Source organism: Nipponia nippon, unplaced genomic scaffold, assembly GCF_047370975.1.
Source record: "Nipponia nippon isolate SJK-2023a ecotype South Korea unplaced genomic scaffold, ASM4737097v1 scaffold_8, whole genome shotgun sequence".
NCBI classification, from domain to species: domain Eukaryota; kingdom Metazoa; phylum Chordata; class Aves; order Pelecaniformes; family Threskiornithidae; genus Nipponia; species Nipponia nippon.
Genome location: NW_028262402.1, coordinates 51,052,249 through 51,066,745, shown reverse-complemented (window position 1 = coordinate 51,066,745; position 14,497 = coordinate 51,052,249). Strand labels below are relative to the sequence as shown.

Here is a 14,497-nt window from a genome sequence, read left to right as displayed (position 1 = left end):
GGCTGAACAACCCCAACTCTCTCAGCCCGTCCTCATAAGAGAGGTGTTCCAGCCCTCTGATCATTTTTGTGGCCCTCCTCTGGACCTGCTCCAACAGGTCCATGTCTTTCCTGTGCTGAGGACCCCAGAGCTGGACACAGCACTCCAGGTGGGGTCTCACCAGAGCAGAGCAGAGGGGCAGAATCACCTCCCTCGACCTGCTGGCCATGCTGCTTTTGATGCAGCCCAGGAGATGGTTGGCTTTCTGGGCTGCGAGTGCACATTGCCAGCTCATGTCCAGCTTTTCGTCTATCAGCACCCCCAAGTCCTTCTCCTCAGGGCTGCTCTCAATCCCTTCATCCCCCAGCCTGTATTGATACTGGGGGTTGCCCTGACCCAGGTGCAGGACCTTGCACTTGTTCTTGTTGAACCTCCTGAGGTTCACATGGGCCCATTTCTCCAGCTTGTCCAGGTCCCTCTGGATGGCATCCCATCCCTCAGGCGTGTCAACCACATCACTCAGCTTGGTGTCACCTGCAGGCTTGCTGAGGGTGCACTTGATCCTTCTGTCTATGTCATTGATGAAGGTATTGAACAGCACTGGCCCCAGTATGGACCCCTGAGGGACACCAGTCATCACTGTTCTCCATCTGGACATCAAACCATTGACCGCTACCCTCTGGATGCGACCATCCAGCCAATTCCTTATCCAGCAAACAGCCCACCCATCAAATCCATATCCTTCCAATTTAGAGAGAAGGATGTTGTCGGGGACCGTGTCAAAGGCCTTACAGAAATCCAGATATATGACATACATAACTCTTCCCTCATCCACTGATATAGTCACTTGTGACTTAACATCAGAAGCTCAGTCAAGTTCTCCCTAATGGGTTGACCTCTCTTAATGTTTCTTAAGTCCTAAAATTTTTACATGTTTAAGTATTAAAATTCTGATAGAACACCCATAAGTGGTAAAACATAATCTTTATAATTTAATTTTATACTCCTTCAATTCAGTTCTCTATTCCATGATTAACTTTATTTTCAGTCATGTTCTTTCATAATCAGTTCTTTGGAATATTGATTTTTCTGGAAGTACTCTTCAATGATCTTGGTTCCCAGCTTGTGTCTAAAGGTCAACAAAACTAATCTCTTTTAATTTTGGGTATGACTGACCAAATGAGTAAAAAGAATTTTTATTTTTCCTTCTAGTCTTGATCCAGAGCAAAAGGAAATGTTGATTGAAGTGATAGAAAAGCTTTTGAAGGATAGAAGTACGGTAAGAAACAGTATGCTATTACATATGCATGTATTTTTAAAGAGTTTACTTCTGAGACTGTCATTCAGCAGTACATAATACACTTTTCTAACCCATGCTGATGTGGTTTTATATGTTTTTAGGTAGAAGTATCGTTGGGTATTTATGCATTATACTATGACTGTAATAGTGACCATCTCCTTTAGTAAGACTGATAATTTCACTTGCATCATGGATATTCTTAATCTGGTTTTGTTAGCATGTTTTTAATGTATGCTGCTTTAAACTTAATTTTGAAAATGAAAGTGTCATAATGATATGAATCAGTGTACAAGTGTCTATGTATAAACACTTTTTCATTGGGAAATTAGCTAGGTAATTTCAATTTGTTTGTGATACTGTAAGAATAAATTAATTCTGTACAATGCACAGTATGCCTGTTGACATCAGTCTGCCTTGTAGTCTGTTAAAAAATGACACTTGCTGCGCACTTGTTTGTTCTTGCAAATATCCCTACTTCCAGTCTGGTAAGTAAAACTGATGTCCTGGGACAATTTCTATAAATTTAACATTCCTGTTGCATTTTGCCTGCCCTATATAAGTACAGGTTTTCTGTATGAGCTCCTGGATGTCTCACAATGGTCACACACTTTGTTTTTCTTCTTGTACTGTACAAATAAGTCAAAGTCAGACTTCAAATAGAAAACAGAGTTGTAAATTAAAACGCTCTCTTGTTCTTCTTGTTTAGATTACTAATTTAGTGAATGTAGTCCTTTTTGAGTGAACGAAAGTATTACTAGGTACCAGATAGTGTGTGCTTCATCTCCTATTTGCCAAGAGTTTTTGTAATACTCAGGAATATATCTTCTGTTGCTCTAGCACAGTCCAGGTGTTCAGGACATAAATGGTGCTGTTCTCTAAAAGGCATCTTGCAACTTCCACTGAAGGGTTACTGAAGGAGAGTGTCAGAGCTTAATGGCTCAGCAGACAGTAAATCAGTTAGTTAGTTCTCCTGACTGCATCTATGCTTGACCTGTATTCATTTGGCAGAGGCCTTTGTGCTTCTGTGGAGTTGCCCCCCCAGTGGTTCTTTGTGTATTTTCTTTTCGTGGTTCATGTTCTTCGTGTGCATGCAATCTGTGAATGTGAGATTAGATTCTTTATACCTGTGGAGGCATAAAGGGCTGAGAAGCCATCTTTGTTTCTTTTTATTGCTGATGGCAGGAAAATAAAATTCCTGAGTTTTCACTGTTTCCTAGTCCTTGATTGCTTATGGTAAGTGGCAAGTTATCCAACAACTAGTCATTTACATGTTTACTTTAAGAAAAAGTTAGAGGAAAAAAGTACAGAGTAGGTCTGGATCTTCTTTTTCCCCAGCACACTGATCCTGGCAGTTGGAGTTACTTATAAGGGGATTAATACCGATTGCTTAGTTTGTGCCACAGTGCCGGTGCCTCTGCCACACTGAGTAATGGACATTGTATTTACGAAGATACCAGCTGAAGCAATAGTCAAAGTTATGCTACTTTGTCAGCACATTCAAGAAGCTAAGAATGATGGTCTAGAATTGGGTCTTCTGGACCTCTTTGGAGACATTGGAGACAAAACTTTTTCCTCCCTCTGATTCCTCTTGGTCTGTTCCCTAGCAAGACCTGATTCCAGCCTGGGCTGAGACATCTCAGCTTCAGAAGTTTCACTTTTTTCAGGAAGTAATATGAAGAATTGTTATTCCAAAAAGGAACCATACCAATCTCTCTTCAGAACTCTCTGGATCATATCCAAGTATTAATATGTGCTCTTTCATCCCAGACTCCACGGCTTGTTGTGATCTACAGTGGATCGGTCTCTCTTTGATCCTTGATAGCTTTGGGAAGATCAGTCTAGCATGGAAAAGCTTCATCTTAAGTAGTTATCTTTTGTCATGTTCCACTGAATGTTCCCAGAAAGCCTTCGCATTTACTAACAGAAAGCACATAGTGCAAAAGTGTTTTATTAGCAGGTAACTCCAATCTGAATAAGCTTATTCTTTGCCTCTAATTGGAGAACATAGCAATTTGCTCACAGTGGAAGGAACAGAGTGCCACTTGTAGCTACTTCTAGCTTTTAGAATTGGAGGAGATGCAGCTGCTTATGGGTGGTGGTCCTTATGTACAAGTGTGTACATGTAGCCTATATAGCCTTAGGTTGGCTACTTTTGATGTCTTATTTAAGCTCCTCGTGGGAAATTTATATTAATTTGAACCACCTTTTTGTATTCTCTAAGGGACGCTGCATTTCGTACACTTAAGGTAAAAGAAAAAGCTCCTTTTATGTACATAAAGACAAAAGCTTTTATAAAATATTTTGTAGTCTTTGTGAAGAAAGTTAAGTCGGGTTTGCCACAGGAATTCTTCAAATGGGTCTGAGCTGTAGAACAACAGCATTTTGTCATAGCCTTATGAAGTGCATGTGTTTGATTAATGGTATTTGTCAGGTTTTTGCAGCTTCAGTTGCCTGTTTAACAGTCAGATGGCCTGAAATTTGTAGGGTGATAATGTGGTACTTGGACCACAAGTGTTTACCTAACACTAATCTTTGGATTCCTTCAATTTAAATGCACAGAAGCTGTTCCCTTATGTCAACATTAGTTGTCATCTCCTGATAGTTTTAATCTAATGTGAGCACATCAGTTTGTTGGGAAAGTGATGATGTTTTCATTAAATAGTGTCTTTACCAGAGTGGGAGAATCTTAGTGACTTTGGGAATTGTTGAACATCAGTGGTTCTCCACCTTTTTTTCCCTTGATGGAAATACCAGATTACTTTTGGCATTTCTGTGTACTTAAGGGCCGATGATCCTCAGACAAGCCATAATGCATTTTATGTAATAACTGGATCCAGGAAAATCTACCATGTGATTTTTTTGTTTGTTTGGTTTTTTGTTCTTGTTCCATTTGTTTTAGACATGTTTGGAGGGAGAGCGTAGTTATTAACATTAATGATGTATATAACAGTTGAATGTTGTTCAAGTGATGCTTGAGACTTTGCCTTAATAAAAAGTAAATTTTCACTCATGATTTGTTTATTTTCTATAACCATTTGACCTCAAGCAGGGGTTTTGAAACTTACTGACATAATCCCTACATTAAAGTGAGATAGAATAGCTACTAAACATAGATGCCTCTAAATTGATGTAAACCAGAATTTTTTTTTCAGAGAGGATGTGCTATTGTGGATTATTAATGCAGTTTATGTTGCACGGAAGAGGCACAAAGTATTTAAATTAGTCAGAGTGATTTTGCATTTGAAATAGCAAGAAACTGTCTGGATGGGAATTTTACTACAGTAAAATTAAGCCATTTTATCACACTGTACAAAATGTGTTCATTTTTTAGGTCTCAATCAGTAGTAAATTTTAATATAAGCTGAGGTAAGCAAAACTTCAAATAAGATGCGATCTAACCTTAACCCAGCACTTCATTAAAATTTCTGGTGAGGTAAATGAAAGATCACTCTACTCCTTAAGTGACTTAACACAAAGATTCAATTAAAAGGCAAGCTCTCAGTTAATCTAAGATGCAAAATTATCAAGTGCAAACCATCGTTAACATACCCTCAAGGGCAGCTAACTGAGAATTAGAGTGTATCAACAAAGCTGTGATTTTATGCCAGTGTATTTAATTTTTAAACAGATGAGATGTTTACTAGTATTTTTATTATAGAGACTTAAGAAACTCCTAGTTATGTTTTTACCCTTGCTTTACAGAAAAAAAGTACCTCACACTTTGATAAGCAGGTACAAGAGCATGAATGCCTGCTCCTTTTATTTTTCTAGTAATTCTAGATAATTGAGCAGCTGGCATGATTTTATGTAGAAAGGATTATAAAAGTATGTGTGTATTTTATGCTAAAATGATTTTCTCAGAAAGTAATATAGCTAGTCACGTAGTCATATGTGAAGGTATAATTGGGTATTTTAGAGGAAACTAGTTTCCTTTTTCTTTTTGGTTGATTCGGTGTCACTTCATTCTGAATCTGTTTTTTCCATTCAGTTAACAAGCCTGATGATCGAGCTTTGGGGCATGGGGTTTAAGGCAGAATTTGTTACTTAAGTTGCTTTTGGCATACTGTGAAGGACTGTAGAACTGCATTGTGTTTGTAGCCTGTGTATTTTACAGCTCTGATTATGTAAACAACAATAAAAATCAAGTTCATTAATGATATCTGAGTTACAGCAGTTAAAAAAAAAATCCATGTTGATATTGAAAAGGAATCATGTCTGTTGTCCAAACCCATAAAGCAAAAAGAAGTTGTGACTTGTGTTCCTCAGTCCAAACTAAGGCATCCCAAAGTATATCTAAAACTGTATCTAAAAATAGAAGGCAGAATGTAGCTGGGATGTAGTTGGATAGATGCTGGGCATATTAAAAATGTCCAAATTTATTGCAGGTTTCTGTCTTTAACTTTGGTCTGATTTTATTTTGTTTGGGCAGATACCTGTTATAAAGAAGGTTTATGGTGTTTGTGTGGAAATATAAATGCATGTGCTGCATGATAAAATTTTTTTTTTCAGCCCCACCCAGAGAACTGGGTTAGTATGTGGCCCCATACATTTTGTGCTCTCCTGTTTGGGGACCAGGTAGTATACAAAGTGCAGCATTGCTTTTGAACTCTTCTAAGGCAGAAGCACGTTAGAGAGAAATTTCAAAACATGTTGGCCAGACTTGTAGATACTTATTGATTCCCAAGGAGGTACTCCTGATGTTGTGTCCCCAGAAACTTCTGTTGTAAAGTAATATGGGAAGGGATAGAGTCAAATTTTGGGCGAAGACTGACAGTAAATTAGCTTATTGCATGGAATCTGTTTATTGCTAATTAAGATTTACACTCTTTCCTAAAGGCTAAATTTTCCTTTAGCGTCTGCTTAAATAATACTTTTTCCTTTAATGAGAATATTTTAATCACATTAAACTACTTCTAATATTCAAATAAATCTATTATTCTGTTCTGTTGTGACAATTTACTCCTAAATATAACAGATGCAACCTAGTATGAATTCTATTTTGGGTGTGAAAAGACCCAAACAAACAAATATGTGAATATTGAGATTTCTTTTCCAGACTGCATGGTTACTAGATGAAGCACAGATTCTTGTGCAGTGAGACCCCTTACATTAAAAAATGATCCTATGAATTGGTAATGGCTTTGCAATGAAGATCTTGATCTTTTAAACTAAAGCAGTGTATTTGGGGATAATGGGGAAAGAAATCTGTGTACTTTTCAACAGTAGGCTTCTGTTATTAAGTTAATGTTTTAGTTTAAGAAGCTGAATGTGTGGATAAGACAATGTTTTCTTAACTTATTGATTTAATGTTGGTAAAAGCTTCACTTTTGTGGAAAAAAATTACTGAGTTTGTGCAGATGTTTTATTGTGATAGATCTATTATCCAGCTATTAGAAGATAAATGACTGATCTTTTCCAGTTTCCTTGCCTCCAGAAAATTGAAATAAGAAGGGGAATATCATTTGGGATGTATGATTAGGGCAGGTGGGGTGGCCATTAATTTAAGAGAGAGGAATCTTGGCAGCATAGGCCAACTTGCACTGTATTATCAATCAAACCTCGATGCACTTCTTGTGATGACCCAGCACTCAGGTTTTCGCAGCGTTAATTAGAATTCATGACAAAATAGATGCAAGGAAACGTTTTGTACCCTTCATAATTTTATAGAAAATTTATTGTTATTAGAGGAACCATTTGCTTAGTGTGATTTTTTTCATTACCAGCTTGTCAACTAGCATAGATAATCTGGAGAAAATATGAACTCCATAGATTGGGTGTCACTTTTGTTGATGGTTCATGTAGTTTACCTTGGAGCACAGCTAATGGCTGAAGTTCATAGCAACAGCACAGAAAAACGTGGCAACCAGTGGAAGACAAATGAACCATGTTTATTGCTTTAATATAAAAAATACATAAATGGAAAGCAGCATTTGAATTTGATGAGCTCATTGCTAGTTTTGTTGGAGTGATTTATATTTCCTCCTTATACAAAAAGCTACTATTGACACAGTGAGATGGAAATTAACTGACTGTTTTTTGGAAACCGATATTTTTTGGTTTTATATTCTGATTGGATCATTTTGTTTTAATTCTAAATATTTTTATGGAATGTTGAGCATTTAATAAACAAAGATTATTAGCTGTTCCTCTGATGCTTAGATGTATAGTAGGATCATACTATAGGGGAAACTGTCAACTAGAAAATAATCTCTTCTTAAGAAAACGTTAGGAAATTTTCTCAGATAAATCCTCTTCTTACCAGGGCATTTTCAATCTGTCTTACCTTCTTACTTTTTTTTCCCCCTTTCAAATGAAAAGCCTGATTTTGGAAAATGCAATAATGGGGAGAGAGGCATGATCTTTAATAGTGTCACGATGTATGGCAATTCCTGTATTAACTTGTAAATCTAGGGACTCGCCACAGGAATAAAATGCTTGTTCATCCAGTGCACTTCTTGCATTTCATAGTGTAGGTTCAAATTTTTATTAATATCTTTTAAGCGTTCACAAGTGACAGCGTTCTCATTGTAAACTTGAGTAGGTGACTGATGTGAATTGAAATAAGTAACTATTTAGAATTCCTGTATTTCAGTATGACTATTTCTTTGTATCAAATTGTTGTGTTTTACTCACAGTAACTGAACTTCTAAAAAGCCAGTGCTGTTCATAGGATATGTGCTCAGTTTTAGTGTTTTATGTATTATTTTATGTCAGCTTTCAAACTGTATCATATCCAAATGAAAGAGAAATACTTCAAAATGTGTGTGCAGTACTAGTAGCAGTAAAAGGCAAGGGTATCCACTCTACAACTACACTCGGACACCAGCATCTGTGTCATCCTTCACCTATGAACCTAAAAGGGTGTTTTTAAATATTAGCCTGCGACTATTCTTACAGTCATAGATCGATCTATGTGTCAGTCTCTCTGTCACCCCCTCCTTCCCCTCCTCCTTTTCTTCCCTTTTCTCCCCTTGTACGTCAAACCTGTCAAGAGACCTTATACTGTCCTGTAGTGTGGAGGAGAGTAATACTCACAATAAAGTCTACAGGACAATGACCAAAAAAAAAATCTCTGTGGTCTACAAGTGTTTTCTTCTAAAACTTCAGGTCCATCTCACTGTCCTCTGCAAGCTGGCCTTAACTGTAGTTCAGAGTTTTGCATCCTGATAAAATTGCTTTGCTGCAAGCAAGTTCTAACACATAACTCTTCCCACCCTTCCTCTCTTCCATCCTCAGCTTATCTGGCCTAACTGAATGCCTACTCAGGACTGATAGTGATTTGCCTGGAGTTAACCACTGTCTTCTGCTGAGCTTTGAACCCACACCTAAGCATCAACTTGCAGCAGTTTTTAATTACAGAATAGCTTACTGCAGCTCGTTATTAAGAAGAACGTTTAGTACAACAACATAAAAAAAGAGCTATTGTTTTTGTGATACAGCAAAAAGTAGTAAATTATTTTAGATGTAAAGTGTGTTTTATTTAGCTCTATCAAATAATGAAATTTTGCTCCCTGGAATGAATTGTATACTTGCTGGGACCAGCAGGTACCAGTATGTGGACAGGGCTGGAGACAATAAATGCAACTTCACGTTTATTCTTATTGGTAATTCATAAAATCCCCACAGAGCCTGAAACTTGTTTAGCATAATAGCAAGACTATATTCTGAGCTGTTTTCTTTCAATTGTAATGTTGGGCACATACTAATAAACGAAATGTCAGCCAAATATAGGGAGAAAAATGTAACATATGAATATCATTGTATTTAATATTTCTCAAAAAGTACCATTTCAATAAACTGCACTTCTATTTAATTGCTTACTTTAAGTCATTGGGGAAATTTTAGAGGTTGAAATGCAGATCCCCAGTGCTCAGATAGAATATGACATTAATTTGCTGCCAGAAGGCTATACTGCATGCATGCTAACTGCATACATATCAGCTCCTTCGTATAAAGTCTCATCATTTTAGTTATTTGACTTAACGTGCTCTGACACAAAACAAATCTTAATTAAAGCAATTAGAAGAGAAAGAACAGTAATTCAAGGCACACAATGACATGTCCTTATAATGCATGGTCAGCTTTTGAGGTTTTCCCACAGTTAAGGTAACCTGCTGCCAGAATTTTGACAGGAATGCCAATATATATTTCCTTTCTTTATTTTTAAAGGTTTCAATAAGCCTTGAGGTGTTAGAATGTTGAGAATCTATTTCATTTTGTCATGAAAACAAAGCTGGTTTTATAATCATAGTCAGTATGAGGATTTTTGTGTATATATAAAGACTTATTACTTATGGAGGCAAAAAATTGTGTGAGGACATAGCAGGGCATAAACGATCCATTCCTGTAATTTTGGAACTGCTAAGGAAGTGGTGAACAACATGCAGAAATTCTGCTTGTGTTCTTTGAGGAAAAGTATTAATATATCTCTGTATTGTATTGCTGATTTTTATGCCTTTTTTTTTTTGCAAAGTGTATTCATGAAACTCTTAAATATAAAATTTCATATAACAGTTAATTTGGCCATCTCAAGAGAGAAGTTTGGATCCCAGTAGTGCTGGGAAACTTACCCCGGTTCCTCTTTAGTTGATCACGCCAGTTTTGATAAGAGAATCCCAATAGATCTTGTCCGGTGTATCACTGTATTATATTTCTTGTTGTTTCTTGTTATTTCTGAGTTAATTGCAAGTTCTCTGATAATTTATTTGCAAACTATAACTGTAAGAAAAAAAATTTATGCTTACATTGCACTGTGTCTTCAGGGCTGGGAGCCAAGATTTATGTGTGTAATAGAAACAGCAAATTTTTTCTCTGTTCTAATAAACTTACCCCAATTCTATTTTAAATAACATACCTTTTCTGTGGGCTTAGGGTTTTTTTTGTTGTCATCGTTGTTTCTTTTCACTGAACAGAAACCATTTGAAATTGCTGAGAATTGCTAGTATTAATTCTGATTCTCACTTGTGGATGAACTGTAGAAGGAACAGTGACCTTCTGGTTTATATTTTGTTTTCTAGCTGGTAGCCGGGAGCGTTGTGATGGCATTTGAGGAAGTGTGTCCAGATAGAATAGATCTGATTCACAAGAACTACCGAAAGCTCTGTAACTTGTTGGTTGACGTGGAAGAGTGGGGTCAAGTTGTTATAATCCACATGTTAACTCGATACGCACGTACACAGTTTGTAAGCCCATGGAAGGTAAGTTTGTGACTTCTTAAATTACTATTGTGTGCTTGCATTCTGAATTATTTCCATTATTGGATATACGTAGTCTTTTAAGATGCATTTTTATGCAGATTTCAATAAAAACAGAAATCAAATGCATACGTCTTAGGCTCTAAGGCTTCACTACTACAAGGCATCCACCTTTCTTCAGAGCATGAGAATTCTCCTTCCAGGCTATAACCTGTTCTGATTTACCCCAGGTACATCCCCTGGGCAGCAGAGAGAGTCCTTTTTCTGTGGTTCATTGAGCGACGTGGCTCTTTGCTCTAGGAGATTTTATGTGAGTCAGAGCTAGAAAGGTTTGGCATTCTGTCCGGAAACTGTGTGGAATCTACTTTCTTTGTAGATATGAATACCCAGTATCACAGCATGGTGAACATTACATTATGTGTCTCGACTTCGTTAATGTGCTGAGGGACTGTGTGGAGACTTGAATATATGTTTTTGAAATGTGCAATGTAAAAAATGTTGTGGTATTTTCATTTATGTTATGTAAATATGAATATACTCTTACTTAAAATTTATAAAAAGGGATATTCAAGATACAGATCCTATCACTTCTAACAACAAAAAAATAGACAGCTCAAGAAATTGATTTTCGTAACATTGGTTTCAATAGGGTTTTAACTCTGAATAACAATTGAAATTAAAAGACAGAATACTTCTGGAAAGAACTGTATAAAATTGCTCCACAGCGCCAGTTGTTTGCGTTTATTACAGGCATGGGGGTGTTACTACTGTTAAGTTTTACCATTTCATTTGAAACTAGTTCATATTTAAAGATTTACATATTCTTTGATATGTATTCTGTTCTACAGCACTAGTTGGAGATGGACTTTGTACAGTTGCGTAACAGGATGTTTGGGGTACCTACTTGTAATGAATATAAGGTGATCCCAGAATCTGAGAGAAAGTTTCATCATTTGATTTTTTTTTTTTTAATTTCTCTGTATTTCTTTAGACTGAAGTAGTTCTGCTATAGCTCAGCTATGTGTCTTAATACTTCTGTTCAGGCATTATTATTTCAGTGCAGATTATTGTGGTTTGTATCAGACTGAATGCAGTGGCATTCTATGTTAATATATGTGTAATTTATTATGTGAAAATAATTATAAGGAGATGTATTTGGACAAACGGCTAATTTCAGCCTGATTTACTTTACAGTTATACTCGCTTCTTAAATAAGCAGGGGTTATAATAATTAGAAAACTAGAAACATAGCAAAAATGTCTGAAGTAGAGTCATATTTTTGCACTACCAGTTGGGTTCTGGAACTCCCTTTTTCATTTCAGATGAAAATTAAGTTGTTGTAAGAACACATCTTTCCAGAAAATTGTTTAAAATAAGGAAAGTATTTTTAGATAATGAGACACTTCAGTAATATGTTTTCCTAATGTTCTTGAGGCAGAGTGTTTATTACATGTTGCTTATTGAAAGAAAGTAACTTGCATTCTTCTCTCTGACCTTTAGAAAGAATCAAAATTGATAATTTTCTTTGCCTAAAGCTACAGTTTCACAATTGGTTTAAGCCAGTTTTAGTTTGTGGTTGGACAAAGGAAGAGTAGAAGAAGAGGATGATCTCCTGTCATTTTGTCATACCTCCTGTCCTTCTGGAGGTCTTGATGGGATTAGGTTTCTTTAAGACTCTAACGTACTTTTTCCACTGAAACCAGATGGATGACAGTTGTTGCTGTGGCTTCTGCTTGAGGAGTGTAAAAGGTTTGTGTAACAATACTGCCCGTGTCAACCTAAAATTGGTCATCACTGGTATAGTATTAATAACACTTTGTTTCCACTTTCATGAGCTTCAGTGCAAAATTTAGTTTGTCTACCTACTCAGCAATTAAATTAGCAGAAATTTTTTCTGGGGCTAGTTGAAATGCATGCCTTTGTCAATAGGTTCTTAAATTAACTCATCATACAACAGGGCATCTTGTGTAGTAGAAGAGTTTTTTAATTTAGTTTATTTGCATCATTATGGATCAGTATTTAGGCTGTTTATATGTAAATGTATGATTTGAGGAACAATTAAGTGTTGACAAAGTAGATTGCAGTCATATCAATTGCAGTGCATTTTCCATAATTTTTCTAACTGACATCTTTGATGATAAATAGTGGATGCCAAGTCAAAGCCGATTATACAGTGCACTAGGAATTCATGGCGCTGTCAGGGAGAAGACCGATTGACTTTAAATTTACATATTAATGAGAAGATTTGTTAAAAGGGTGCTTGACTATAGAAAATAACAGCATATTTATAGGGCACAACACTTTATAAATAAAGCTGATGCAGGAAAATGGAAATTAAACCTATCAGATTAATAAATTCAAGGCTGCTAAAATGCATATTTGCATTTTTATTCACTAAAATTTACCTTACTTTTTGAGAACCGTATGCTGCTTTTGTTCAAGTTGAGCTAATTTCCAACAAGTAATGGTGTAATGTTTTGAACTGATTTCTTTTGCATTCAGAAACCCAAAGAAAAATTTTGAATACTTACTAGTTATGGACAAAAATCCTTTTTTAAGCAATATGCTTAAAATTGTTGCAAAACTTTAACCAAATTACCCATTAACAAAGAATACTTAGTTTTATATTCCTATTTTTAGCTTCTCTGAAGGATAGAATTTTTAATTCTGATTATGAACACTGTGAGGAAGAATGTCCTTAGTTTATGCTTTGTCTTGAAATACTTAGAGGGTGTTTTTGAAGTACTTATGTGTGAACAGCAGTTTCGGAATAACCTTTTTTCCATATGAACAGTGTTCAGCTTTAACATGCATTAACTGGAATGAGAGCAAGACACTCATATTCTGGACGGGAAATACCTGCTCAGAACTAACTGGGAAGAACAATTTAAACAGTTTTCTGGGAAGCGACATATTTGATGGCAGATAACACTGTAATGCATCCCAGCTGAAATGTTTTGCCCTGCCCTTGTCGCAGGAGTTGTTGGGACTGCTGAGTTGTTTGCGAACAGCTCCTGAACCGTTACAGCTTGCAGCCTAATGCCTGAAGATGTTTAAAATAAAGTTGCTGTTGGTTTCCATGAATGCGCTGAGTTGCAGTCTAGCAGTTCAGGAACTGATTTTCAAGCTGTTCAGCCATCCCTATTTCTGCAAGGAGATGAGGATCACAGGAGATAGTGGCTGCTTCGGCTGTCCTGGTATATAGATCCACCACGAAATGTGTGTGCTGTCTGGGAGGGTGTTTATTACAGGAGAGCTGGTTTATTACAGGAGAGCATAATAAAACTTCTAAAGCCTATACTGAGAGGCTGAGAACAGAAGAAAGGTAAGGTGTATTCAGGTTGATAGCCTCCTGTTAACTAGGTGGATTACCTAGATAAAGTGATAAAAATGAAACAACCTAAAGTACTTTAAAAATATTTTGTATGTAAATCATTCATTTAATAATGAATCAACCAGAATACACCCTTCCCTTCTTCTGTTCTCAGCCTCTCAGTAGACAATTTAGAAGTTTTATTACGCTCTCCTGCAATAAGATGATGAGTAGGGACATGTAGATAGTTGAACACATTTAAGAAATATTGAGAATAGCATTCAATCTTTTAGGATAAAATTAATGAAGGTATGTTATGTATTAGTACATTGTAGACCTTCCTAAAGTTTCATTGTAGATATTTGTGCTGTATGGTTCTACCAGATTACAGTTTTGCTGATTTTTTTTTTATTATTATTATTTTTTCCCCTGCCCTAAAAGATTATGAGGCTAGAGAATTTTCTTCCCCAGAGATCAAAAGCAGTCATCTCATTTTCAGCTTCCATTAAGCTGTCCTCTTCAGATGCAAGTGTGAAACCATGTAGATCAGTAGATTTACTTGAGCCTGAGTTGGATGATAAGATCAAAAGGTTAAATTTAGGAAAACTAGTGCACAGTTAAGTTATGTGTTATACTACTTATTTCTTCCATTCCTAATATACCTGTCAGAATCCTCAGTCTGAATTGGAGGATTCTAGATTCAGTTTCTGT

At 36.3% G+C, this 14,497-nt stretch overlaps 1 protein-coding gene across 3 annotated transcripts in view; it reads left to right on the top strand.

The window, feature by feature from the left end:
• The window catches only part of AP3B1 (adaptor related protein complex 3 subunit beta 1), a 168,257-nt gene that overhangs the window by 33,963 nt on the left and 119,797 nt on the right, over positions 1-14,497 (top strand). For all 3 annotated transcript variants that reach the window (XR_015700930.1, XM_087741417.1, XM_087741416.1), the window contains exons 6-7: positions 1,192-1,258; positions 10,297-10,476. Coding sequence is in view for 2 of the 3 variants with exons in the window: in XM_087741417.1 (XP_087597543.1) it covers positions 1,192-1,258; positions 10,297-10,476 (247 nt within the window). In the remaining variant the exon portion in view is untranslated. The remainder of the gene's footprint in view (positions 1-1,191; positions 1,259-10,296; positions 10,477-14,497) is intronic.